The sequence below is a fragment of the Prorops nasuta genome, unplaced genomic scaffold, assembly GCF_024137725.1.
Source record: "Prorops nasuta isolate Cenicafe-Biocafe unplaced genomic scaffold, Cenicafe_Pnas_1.2 PNAS00015, whole genome shotgun sequence".
In the NCBI taxonomy this organism is placed as follows: Eukaryota; Metazoa; Arthropoda; class Insecta; order Hymenoptera; family Bethylidae; genus Prorops; species Prorops nasuta.
Genome location: NW_027116812.1, coordinates 2,769,737 through 2,783,409, shown reverse-complemented (window position 1 = coordinate 2,783,409; position 13,673 = coordinate 2,769,737). Strand labels below are relative to the sequence as shown.

Sequence of the window (13,673 nt, the reverse complement as noted above, 5' to 3'; positions counted from 1 at the left end):
AGATAGGATTTGATATAGTTTTTATTTGTGAGTGTTTGTGCAAAATGAGATTAGGTATACATTTGCCAATTAAATTCAGCATGCATTATGCAATACGATTGAGGCGGGCGCATGCCACTAGGTGTTTGCTTTGAACCATATACGTATTTGGAAAATAATGGAAAATGTGAAATAAATATTGACACAAATTCAAATAGCAAATGTGTAACGAAGTCTTTCTGTGAAAATTCATAGATTGTTGCATCAACGTTTGTCGTACTGCTCCTAATTAATTTATTCTAAAAGAAGATATTATATATAGTTGTAATACTAGAAAGTATAATGAAGTAAGATGAGTCACAGCTTCGACAATCTGAGAGACAATATACATATATATAGTATTATATTAAGATAGAAAGAGAAAAGGGGATTTCAGTAACATTCCGTGGTGGCGTTAAAAAAATACCTCGGATGTTTTCTCCATGTGTATCGCCACGTGTTCCGCCAGCTATGAACAAACATCTTGTGTACAGTAAAATCGCGCTGACCTGATTTGGAGACAATTAAAGTATTTCCAACTAGAATCACCATCATAATTTTACTCGCTTCTCAGGTCACTGCGGACACACACACTCAGCCATTTTTATTTCTCAATATTCTATCGATAAAAATGACAATCTTTTATAAACAAATCATCTTATAATCATAATTTTTCAACCATTCTCGGCCTTTGATATAAAAAAGATGTTTTACTATTGTACACGAAGCACTGTATGTATATAGAATTATAGCATATATATATATATATATATATATATATATGTATGTCAAACGATGGTTGTAACGACATTTTTCCATAAGAAATGATTATTCTGACGACTTTTGAGGGTTTTGGCGACGGTCGTCAAAGTTTTTCTAGTATATGGATGGTTCTGATGACCGTCGTCGAAAAATTATACATACATCAAACGTAAATATTGACGACATTTTAAAATTCAGCGACAGTCGTCAAAGCCTAAAAACTTCGACGACTGTCGTAAATGTTCTATTAATGCTACAGATGATTTTACCGACTGTCGCTGAAATTGCAAAAACATTTTCGACGACACTTTTTGAGATCTTACAGGCCGTAAGTATAACAACATTCAGTAATCTTGCACAAGAAAAATGAATAATCAAAAAAGTGGAAATTATATTAATACGATAAAACTGTTATTAATCCCAATTATAGTCGATTTCATGAAAAAATTATTCGATGTAAACGCGATTGTAACTTTTATAATGATTTTGAACAATATTAATATTTAGTTCTTTCATAGAAGAGTTTAGAAAATGTGTGTAGATATCTGTTACGGATATCCTAAATAAAACCTCTTCCTGAGGTAGCTGGAAAACTCAGATTGCACAGTTATTCAACACTACAATATTGGGCAAAACCAATTCAGAAATAACAACAATAAAATTGAGTGATACTTTCATTGTAATTTTTTTATTTAGAATAATCACTATTGAAAGAAATTACTTCAATTTAATATATATCCTTTAATCCATTTTCAAGTAGCTATCATATTATGCCAAATATGGTTCGCAATCATAATTTATAGTAAGATATTTAAATTTCTTACTCAGTACAGCACTACTCTGTTAAAACATTCCTAATTATTAATAATTAAATTTACACGAATTAAATTTGTGTGACCATATTCTGCTCGATAATTCTCAAGGTAATGAAAACAATTATTTTAAAATTTTCGCGATCCTATACGATTTGAATTATGTATATAGTCACTTATAAAAATTAAATCTCAATTAGAGCAAAGTTATAATTTTTTAGCAAAATGTTTGGATTAGTAAACACTTATTCAAATGCAAAAACCTATTTATGAAAAGTATTCCTTTTCGAACTTACTATCCAACATTTATTTCATTCGATAAGTAGAAACAAAGTAAAGATAAAAATCTGGGCGTTATTTTCGGAACTTAAAAAAGTATACACTTGTCTAGTGGTAATTATGACGACATTTTACTCCAACAGTCGTTACTTCGTCGAAATTCAAAGTAAATACTATACTTCTTATGATGCCGACTCTCCAAAACACTAGCAAGCATTTTAGGAATTAATAACATCACCGAAGATTTGTAAGCCGAAATTAGAATATACATTGTTTAGTAAATTCGTTTAACATGGAAAGGCGCTCTGACTAAGATTAATGAATTCCTGATAAGCTTTATGGATTCATTAGAATAATCTTATGTTACTCACGAGTTTCACCAACGTTTTTAAACCTATTTGATAGGTGTATGCCTCTGAGCAACAATTACAGTAACGTGAAGGCATGTAGAATGATCTTCAAGTGAAGATGATTTTTGAATGACGATGTTACTCTTATATTAACGATTGCAAAGCACTTTAGCATGAATCATTCTTCGTGTTTCTACATTAAGAAAATATATTGAGTTTTGAGAGTGGTTTAAAGGAAAAATGTTTGACGAAGAAAAGCAGATTTGATATAAATTTATTTAAATCAAGATTAATAACCACCGCTTAATGTGAACCGCCCAACATTGATCTAAAATATTTTCAAAATCATCAAATAACATATAACGTTTAATTTGACGACCTACATCAATATACATCAAACTAGAGATAAAAGCGACGACATTTTGCTTCAAACAAAGGTTATTTTGGCGACATTAAATGTACATATTACAATCTTTCTTTACATGCCAATTCCGGAGCAATAGTGAACTACTAAGGAGTAAGAAAGATTACAATATCTCTGTATGTTAAAAGTGGTCTTGATCTTAAAGAAAATATGTTGACAGTTTCGAGAATTTTGTTGTAAGGGGAAATCTTATTCGCGAACAGAAGCACATTTGATATAAAGTTATTGAAATCACCTTTGTTAAAATACTGTAAAATTCTCGATAGAATATTTTTTTTTCATTACAACAAGATAGAAATCTTGTTGTTTTCAATGTGGATTCTGCATTCGATTGCAGAATCGACATTGAAAAAGATAAGATTTCAATATCGTCCTAACAAAAAAACATAAATTCTATCCACTATTCTATAAAATATTTTAACAAGGGCAGAGTTAATAACTATCACTTAAAGCAAACTGCCCAACATTAATCTAAATTGTCTTAAAAATTATCGAATTAAACCTATCGGTTTCATTACGGTAACAGGTACATAAATTTTCTTTAATTCTTTATAATTAATCGTATTTAGTTGTATCTCTAGTATTTATTCAACAAAATTTATCAAAAATGTGTAATTTTTAAGAGACCTTATTCCTATTAAAATTTAAAATGTTCATAATGGAATATTATATTAAAAATATTTAATATTGATTAACGAAAAGTAAGTATTTGGTTACTTATTATTTAATAGCCATTTCTAAAAAACAAAATATAAAGTATTTACTCAAAATCTTTGCTATATAAGTAGCTCGAAGATTAACAAAATTAATATATGAAACTGTTAAATAAAACGTAGAAATACGTTATTAAAATAATAAAATTTCAACTATTTATCTGTGGAAAGTAACATAACAGATAATAAGAATATTGTATGTATCAGGAAATATAGCAATGAATAATTATGTTAATTATTTTTTAAATAATAGACTAAATGCATAATTATATCATTTTCTTACGTTTCCTTTGAATATTATTTATATATGCTTTAATTTGTGGCGAAGATCGTTGTAACACCGGATATTTAATTTTAGCTTCTTCTATCTCTTTAAAAGAAGGCAATATTAATTTTTCCATCTGTGTGTTAAAAGCTTTAGATATTGCTTCTTGCTCTTCTTTAGTCCAGCGAACTCTCTTTGTTTTTCCAAATGGTGATGCTGCAGAAAAATATAGTAGTAAATAAATAAGTTTACCAATAGATTATTTACCTGGTTTGAATTACTCTTACTAGATCTCTTTCTTTTAACTGGTTTACTTTGTTTGTCAACTTCGCAGGAAACTAAAAAATTGTACAAAATAAAATAATAAATATCTTCTTAACGTTTGTTAAGTCTAGTCGTTAAATAAATGCTATAATTTACAAATAATGATATCTGTAAGTCATACCATTGTGTACATCTGTTTCAGTGGAATTTGTTTTAACAGTAAAGTTGATATTATTCTCTGTTTTGTCAAGATCGAATTCATTCGCTTCTTCATCTGACGATTTATTGTCATCATTATTGTTTTCCTGGCTAAGAGCAGTTTGAGCAGCTTCTAAGTATTGCGATATTTTTAATATGTCCTGAGAAGCTAAAGTTTGCCTATAATGGGTTCGATGAATTTTTTCAGCATGTCCCATAAATTTAGACAAATCTGCCACATCAGATTCACTAATATTTAATGCAATACAGTGGGTAGCAATATGTTTGCGTAATGTTGTACCACGCAACGTCTGTGGTAAGTTGGCATTACACTTCTTGGAAAAATTCCTCAGCAAAACGCAAGCCTTCAAATATCTGAAAATTTGAGTAGAGTGTCCCGGTAATCCAAATACATATGGATTTTTATCCGGTACGTTTGCTTTTTTCCTATGTTCTAAAATGAGCAGCACACATTTATTCATTTCTTCACTCAGAAGAACAGGCACATCATTGTTTAGTTTGCCTCTAATTTCAAATCGGCTATACTTTTCAGCAACTCTTTTTAAATGTGCAGATAACTTATGATATACATCACTATTTACTTCTTTATTTATTTGATAACTATTCTTAAAATCTTCAATGAGAATTCTTTCTATCTCACCTGCTCGTCGACGATTAAATGTTTGTATAGTAGTTAGTGTTGCTTTTGCTAATTTTAGCCATGCCTGTTCAGAATAAGACTTTTTTAATGCTTCATATGCAGAGGTCCTCTCATCTCGCAAATATTTGTGTAATTTTTCAATATCAGCAAACGAAGGAAGAACAATGTTCTTTTGTCTTTTTAATTGTGTCTGAGTCTCCATTACTGTTTTATTTATACTGATTCCAACGTCGACGTTTAACAACTTTAGAAAGTCTTTTACGAAGCGTTTATTTTCATGATCATTAATTTTTATGTACTCGGCCATTAGAATGTTGCCGATTTGTTTGATGAGAGTTGCAATATTAGAAGCAACGGCTGGTGTTTTGTACATTTTTTTTTCATCGTCTAGTTTTGCTAGTACGTTAATTGCTGCGATACAATTATCAAAATATTTTGGGTTATAGATTGATTTAAAGTCGTCAATAGTTTTGTTTATGTCACGTATAATTATTAAGAAACGACCAAGTAATCGTAATCTAGCACGAATCATATCGTGTTGATGTTGATGTCTATATTTCGTGCAAAGCTTATTTCCATAAATAATTATTAATTCATCAAATCGTATGATGCCAACGACGTCATCATTCCGTAGTACTGGAAATATTACTTTGCGTAATGTATCGCACGCAATAACGTGTAACCTTCCTAATAATTTATTTCCTAACATAGACATTTTTCTATGATAAGTTGAGTCAACTCCTGTACATTTTCGTATGTGAGCACGAGCAGAGTTTTTAGCAAAAAATCCTTTGCATTTAACACATACCTTGAAATCTCTGGCAGTTCTCTGCCACTCTTCATTAGGTCGACGACATACGATCAGTTCTCCGTTATTATGCTCGGCAGATGTATTAAATCTTAAGTTTCCTTTTCGGCGTATTATGTTTAATAGATATTTCCGCTCTAAATTTTTTTTTGGTAGTTTCATAATTTTTTTTACTTCATCCTCATTCGGGTGTTTATTTTCTAGATGGCGAGGCAATTGCGCTTGCAATGTCGAGCAATATAGGCAAAAGTTCTTTTTACTTGATTTCTTACTATTGGATGCTGCTACGAACATTTTTCTATCATCACAAACGGCTCCTGATATGTTTAAACTGGTATTAAATGTCGAATTTTTGGAAGTATTTGATTTTCTTTTTTTTGAAATATTTTCCGTATCGACATTACTATCATCACTACAACATTCACTAGTTGAATTAGGTTCATAAGGCGGGTCTGCTACATCGTAATCTTCGTTTTCAAATATGTTTATATCATTTTTATTTAAATCTAGAGCAAAGTGTTAAAGTAAGCATAGTATATGGAGGCTTATCATTAAAAGAGAAAAATTTCAAAATGTAAATTTTGTGATAACAATCGTAAATAGTTTGAAATTTATTATCATTACCCATATTGTTCTGTTCATATATCACAATTTCACTTGAATTAGAAGCCGATAAATTGTTTACCGCGATTGATTCTGATTGTATATTAGGCAGCTTTTCTGAATTTGATGCATTAACAATAATTGCTTTTTCGCTTTCTTCAATAAGACTGGAAATTTCTATTAAATGTAAAGATAAATTTGTTAAAAATACTATTTTATGTATAATTTTATTTAGTAGAATTGATACTAATTATTATTACCGTGATTATCACATTCATTCAAATTATTATCTTGATTGATATGTTCATTATTATTAAATGAACCATTAAAATCTTGAATTTGCAAAGAATTCTCTAAACACTTGAAAGTAATATCCGATAAAATACGTAAACTACCTGTAATTCAAAAACACAATAAGAATTAATAGAAAACATACGATAATATGTTTTATGTATCATTATACTGTAATTATTCTAATGTATACGTAATCAGAATAAAATAATGTATTTAAGACTAATCTTTGTGTACATACATGGAGTATTATTATTCAATATTGGAGTAGAACAAAGCTCTTCAGCAGACAATGCATTCTTAATTTTATATAATGTTTCTTGTATATCACTTTCCAGTCGAGTATCAGTTATCTCTTTACCTAATATAAATACACAATATTTTCTTATGATAATTAGGCAAATCATGATCATCATTTTATTTTACGCGTAAATAAATAATTTAATAACATATTAATTAATATAATTTTATATACAAACCTGGTGAAATATTATTCACGATTGGAATGATGCACACTTGCTCAGCAAACGTTATATTATCCTTACATACATTCTCTTTGATGTCACTTTCCAATTGATACTCTTCTTTCAAATTTATAGGATTTTCAATGTGTTTGTTATCTATTAGGATTACATAGTTTTATTAAAAAATTTGATAAGAAACGATTTATTCATTTATCACGAAGGAGAAATTAATACACTAGCTGAATAAAAAACTACACCAACCTTTACTAATAGAATCCAATGTAGCTTCTAGTAATTCTGCTGTTAATATCTCAATTTGGTTGTAATTTGAATCTGAGAGTGGTAAAGTGTCATTTGGTACTTCGTCATTGAAACCTTCCTTCAAGGACCATATTGGATCTAATAAAAACCCACAAAATGATATAAAAAAACCTATAAATGTTCATATAATGAACATATTTCAGTATATGAGTATTTAATCAAATAAATAATTAAACTTATATTGTTTTACATAGAATATTAAAAGGAGAGTGACAATATATTACTTGCAGCTACTATATCTAGCAATATAATTATGTCTATGATAAACAAGGTAATACTACAATTTAAAATTACTTTACACAGTTTTTATGCATCAAATGTAAATAGCATTTCCTAAAGCATATGAGCTGATCATTTTAAATTAACCAATAATAAAAGTTATCAATGAATATGTGAAATAGGATAGAAGTGTGTAAGCGTGCATAAATGCAATATTTTAATACACAGGGTATATCAGCGAAAGCCCACCAGAGATAGAACATAAAAATTTATTTGTCTCCGTAACTACTAAAAATATCAATTTTTGTACGGAATATTTTGAAGCCCCTTTGTATTTGCAATCAAAAATATCTTATAACAAAAATTGATATTTTTAGTAGTTACGGAGACAAATAAATTTTTGTTTTACTTATAGTGTGCCTTTAATTATAAACTATGTATATATAATAAATATGAAATTTTATGACTATATCTATATTAAATGATAAATTTCCAATACCTTTATTAATTTCATTATTTAAGGCTGCCATTGGTTTACTAATTTCTTTCGCTTCATTAGAAATATTAATAAATGTTTCCGTAATGACTGTTTCTTCAATTTTATCTTTATCTTTTCGCAACAAGTCATCTAAAATGTACAAAACTTTAATTAAATAGATATAAAAAACTAAAGCTATTCTTATATGCTTGCATTAAAGACTTGAAAAAGATGCTTAATTTTATGTTTTGTCTAGTTGATTAAAGCTTACCTGATTCTTTCGCAGCACTATTTATTTGTTTCTGTTTTTTCTTTTGATGAATCTTCTTATTTCTCCTTTTACTAATACCTGCAGTATCCCCAGAATTGGATAAGTCGTCCATTAGAGTTTGTAAAACTTTCTTATTTTCTAGAAAAATAGTATATATGGTTATTTTCTATCCATAACTTTAAAAACAAAATTAATTAAACTTACCATGGTAAGAAATTATAGTGGCTTCGTAACAATTACCATCTTTATATTTCACGCTAATTTTATCGCACTTTTTATATATATATTTTTCTAAGACGATATAATAAATACCATCTGAATATTTTACAAGGGCATACATTTTTTAAATTATATATTGTAACACTATTCAAATAAAATAAATGTCGCTTGCCAACTTTTACCATATCATACCTGTCCGAGGCTCCCGGTACACTGAGCTCACTAAAGTACTCACTACCAACACGAATAGTCTGAGCGAACTAAAAAAATGTAAATATAAACCGCGTAAGAAAAATCGTTAAAACCAACGCAGAAAAACATTATTTGAAATGTACAGTTATAACCACCTCAAATACGTAGATAGTAAAAATAATTGAAAAGATACTACCTTTTTGAGAAATTAAAAAATATAGTTTTTCTATTATACATAACGCTTCACTAAAGCAAATAAGATTTAATCCCGCTAAATTCAAAAAAGAACACAACATGTATACAAAACTAAATGTGAATGTCGTCAAAATCATCAAATTAAACTGATCGATTATTTTGGCGACGTAGATTAGTATACATCATCGGAGTGGTGGAAACAACGACATTTTACTATAAAAACGGTTAATTTGGCGACGTAGATTAATATACATCATCCTAGTGGTGGAAACGACGACATTTTACTTTAAATAACGGTTAATTTGGCAACGTAGATTAATATACATCATCCTAGTGGTGGAAACGACAACATTTTACTTTAAAAAACGGTTATTTTGGCGACATTCAGTGTACATGTAAAGAAGTTTCGTAACATGTACATTGAATGCCGCCAAAATAACCGTTCTTTAGAGTAAAATGACGTCATTTTCACTACTAGGATGATGTATATTGATCTACATTGCTAAAATAATCGATATATTTTATTTGATGATTTTGAAGACATTGTAGGTCAATGTTAGGCTTTTTGCTTCAACTGATGCTTATTAAGCTTGAAATAAGTAATTTTTATTAAATCTACTTTGGTTCGACAATAAAATTTTCGACTAAAACGAAATTCTCAAACCTATCAATATATTTTCTTAAGGTCGAGATTCGAAAAATAATTTTTCTTAAAGTGCTTGTTACATCGTTGATATTAAGATGTAACAATGTCACTTAAAAGTAATCGTTTTACTGGAAAATCATGCTATACCTATTTACGTTCTATTAATTAATGTTAAAAGATATATGGTTATCAAGTAAGTTACAATACGTTGAGTAAACCCGTGTAGCTAACATGAGTTAATATTATATACGATCCATAAAGCCTATCTAGAATTCGTTTTTATTAATCCATACCTGCATTGCAATCTTAAACAAATTCTTTGTGTGAATTATATATATTCCATTTTTGATTTATACATATTATTCAAAAAATTCGTTTAGTATTGAAATGCAGGTATGGATTAAAAAAAACGATTTCTAGTTAGACTTTATGGATCGTAAAGAATAAACTCATGTTAGTCACGGGTTTACTCGATGTATTGTAACTTACTTGATAACCATGTATCTTTTAACATTAATTAATAGAACGTAAATAGGTATAGCATGATTTTCCAGTGAAACGATTACTTTTAAGTGACATTGTTACATCTTAATATCAACGATGTAACAAGCATTTCAACAAAACTCATTTTTGGAATATCGACCTTAAGAAAATATATTGATAGTTTTGAGAATTTCGTTTTAGACGAAAATTATATTTTCGAACCGAAATAGATTTAATAAAAATTACTTATATCAAGGTTAATTAGCATCGTTAGAAGCAAAGAGCCAACATTGACCTACAATGTCTTCAAAATTATCAAATAAAATATATCGATTATTTTAGCGACGTAGATCAATATACATCATCCTAGTGGAGAAAATAACGACATTTCACTTTAAAGAACGGTTATTGTGGCGACATTCAATGTACATTCTGAGTATAACTTCGAATACCGTATCTCTAATAAATTTAGCCGATCATAAACTTGTAAACGCTTGCTCGAATCTATAGGTAATTTAAATAACTTCAGTTTACATTTTTTTAATTAGAATAATTATTTTTCATAAATGCGCCTTGATTTAGTGGCATCTGGCAATATTTTTTAGAAAACATTTATAACAGTTTTGAAAAAGAAATGCATTCAGAATCATTAAACTCCTTTAAATAAAATGCAATTTTTAATAAACAATTATTTGATCTCTTATAATGGTTAAATCTTGTGATGTATTTAATAATGACCGTTTTGTACTGATAAAAATAAATTGTTATACAATCAAAACATGAACTTCAGTGATAATAATTATATGCTGAACACCTTCTACTTACGTACAGATGGGGAAGTCGTCAAACTAATCGATTGATATTAAATTTGTCGTATATTTCTTTACACATAATTTTAAGCATTTGTAATTTAAATATACTCATCTCAATGGTATTTTACGAGAAACTATGCAATAAAAAATGCAACAATTTCTGTTAGAAAGTGTCGTTATAATAATCAGTATATAAACAGATATGTTGTCAAAGTTTGATCATATCTACGTAGATAGAGCTGTCGTTGAAATCATCGGATCCTATTAAATTAATTATATATATTACTAAGCTGCATTTTAAAAGAGTATATTAAGAATATACTCTTTTTCAAAATATTTTACATCAATTTATACAGAAAAAAATGTGTTTTAAAAAAGTCGCCAAACTTATCGTTTGACATACATATATATATATATATATATATATGTGGTAATATATTCCGTGCGAAAACACGATCGACGTTGCTAGTTTATTATTTTTCCAATGAAGCATAAATAAGCCAAACATAGCACATCGAGCTTAACGAGACATGAATCAAAACATAATAATAATTATGCGTTTTAAATATTATGACAGTGTAACATTTTCGACGTGTTGTCAGAGCGAGATTCGGGTGAATGGTATATTCTTTTCTGTTCTCCAGCACCAAAAGAGTACGTTCGTAAAAAAATCGTAGAGGACTTACCAATTTCTCCAATTGCTTGTAAACCGCCGAAAAATAGGGCACGCCATTCGTGCTAAAATTAATAATAACCAATGTCACGTAGAGCAGAAAAATTACAAGCCATTCGATTATTTAACACGTTACAAATCACTGTAATAGTAACCTTTCAAAAAAGCTGTTGTAATAAAACAATCCTTGTTCCAGATCAACCAATAGCGTGGTCACTAAATTGGTAAAGTCTTGGAAGCCCTTATCAGCGTCTTGATCTGGTTCTTTATTGTAGCACATAGCTAGTTGGCGTGTTTCGTTATACCTACAATGATTAAATCAACCAACTTTCATAATTCTACTTGACAAAGGGAAATTTAATAAAATCGGGTAGAATTTTACCATTCGAGCGTTCCTTGTCGAAGAGCCGTAATGATCTCCCCCCTAATTTCTTTGTTAAAGGGACAACAAGCCCGAAAGGCCCTCATAGTTGACAAAAGACCCAAACACCTGCAACGTCAAACCCGCCCCATGAACAATCGTGAAAATCTTGCGGGGAATTCTACAAAATCACCTGAGAAGAGAATCCAATCTAGATATGGATGGACGATGGAGGGGAGGGAAGAGCACGCGGTGTTGTGCGATTTTTTTTAACGAGACGTTTAGAAAGTTGTTGAACGAATCCGTGAGGCATTGCTGCTCGTCCCGCGTGGTCTCCGCGTGCCAGAGACTGTCCAGATCCTTGAACGAGGAAAGTCAAGATCCCATGAATGTTGTTGTTCTTATTACCGATAATCGCAGATTTTAAAACTGTTTTCAAACCTGAAGCAAACGATAGAGAGTTCGAGGTTCGACGGCTGGTTGTCGAGAGCTGGCGACCCATCGTATCAGGGCTTGCTGAAAATCGGTGATATCACCCTGAACCGCGTGCTGGTGAAGGATCGTTAATGCAGATTGCGGGAGCTCGCCGGTAAAATCTTCCTGGAATACCAAATTGCAAAATAAACCCTGCAGAATCGTGCAGGATTAAGATAAGCGAGCATAGACACAAATTTATACCCCCTGTTTGTCCATTTCGTGGTTAAGAAAAACCGTGTAAAGTCTCTCCTGCTGTCTAAGCTCGCCCCAATTGTCCTCCTCCGAAGTCCCCCTATCTTCCCTCGTGGATAACCACAGTTTTAATCTGATTCGACCTTGAATGTTACTTCGCTGGGTCCTCGCTTCCAATTTGAACCAACTGTCCAGTCCTATACTGGGAATGTTCTGCCAGTAGCGAGGCACGCGAGATTAGATTTTGTCTTGTTAAAAATTAGTAATCTTTGCAATTTTTTTTTTTTTTTTTCGTCAATTTTCTATTATGATACTAATTACCGCAAGAGGAATATTAACGCATCCTAGAAAATCATCCTGACTGCCGGATCTCGCGCTTTGAGCGATCTGTTTGAAGAATCGTCCGAGTCCCTTGACGTTCCGGACTTCGTTCAGTTTGCTCACTGCATCGAAAACCGAGGATTCGTCATCGTGATCCCTGAGGGGATGACAAGAATGGGATGAGCGTTCGTATAAAAATGTCTGGAATAATTGAATGTCGTAAAACTCACCATATATCCAAATGAAGTATGTCGGTATTAATGTCATCGATGTCGCTGAAAAAATATATAATGGTATATAGAACTATATATCGAGAATCGCTTGAGAAAACAAGAAGGTTCTTTTGAAAATAGCTCGTCGCATTAACGATTCTATATACGTGTTTCATCCGCGATTGCTCGTAAAATGCATTGTGTGTTTATCTTACAAAGTGAATTTTTCATCCCAGCGTGGACTGAGCGTGTGTGGCTTTACAGTGGTTGCGCGTATGAACTTGGCAGGTACAGCGGTACTCAAGGAATCGCGATGTTCTCTCCTGTTGAAGTGCTCCTTGCGCTTGAACGACAGCCTGAAACTGATATCACAAAAGAACATCTATGTGAATTAAGCTTTCTCTCTTCGGCCTTTCCAATCAACCATTCTTCTCACTATTCTTTCTTATCATTTTATTTGTATGCTTACAATTTTTTGACCCTGTGCTCTTCGAGTATTTCCTCGTGAAAAGGATCTAAGAAATTGGTTGGATTATTTAACGCTGCGAGAGGAAAGCGAACGTTACGTGACGCGTACTCTTCGGTGGACCTTTGTCTGACGCAATATACAGATTTTTCCCTTACATCCATTCTTTTAAACTGTATAAGGACTTTTCTTCAAAAGTTCTTTATCATCCAACTTTCTTCGC

At 30.7% G+C, this 13,673-nt stretch overlaps 1 protein-coding gene across 3 annotated transcripts in view; it reads right to left on the bottom strand.

Annotated features, from left to right (window-relative positions):
• Positions 1-13,673, bottom strand: part of unc-13-4A (BAI1 associated protein 3) — a 49,936-nt gene that overhangs the window by 4,895 nt on the left and 31,368 nt on the right. For 2 of the 3 annotated variants that reach the window (XM_066736331.1, XM_066736332.1), the window contains exons 8-17: positions 13,200-13,346; positions 13,003-13,047; positions 12,773-12,929; positions 12,461-12,664; positions 12,224-12,382; positions 11,976-12,142; positions 11,804-11,911; positions 11,577-11,726; positions 11,435-11,486; positions 446-487 (exon numbers count right to left, since the gene is read on the bottom strand). In XM_066736331.1, the coding sequence (XP_066592428.1) occupies positions 446-487; positions 11,435-11,486; positions 11,577-11,726; positions 11,804-11,911; positions 11,976-12,142; positions 12,224-12,382; positions 12,461-12,664; positions 12,773-12,929; positions 13,003-13,047; positions 13,200-13,346 (1,231 nt within the window). The remainder of the gene's footprint in view (positions 1-445; positions 488-11,434; positions 11,487-11,576; positions 11,727-11,803; positions 11,912-11,975; positions 12,143-12,223; positions 12,383-12,460; positions 12,665-12,772; positions 12,930-13,002; positions 13,048-13,199; positions 13,347-13,673) is intronic. The other variant, XM_066736333.1, reaches the window with a different exon arrangement.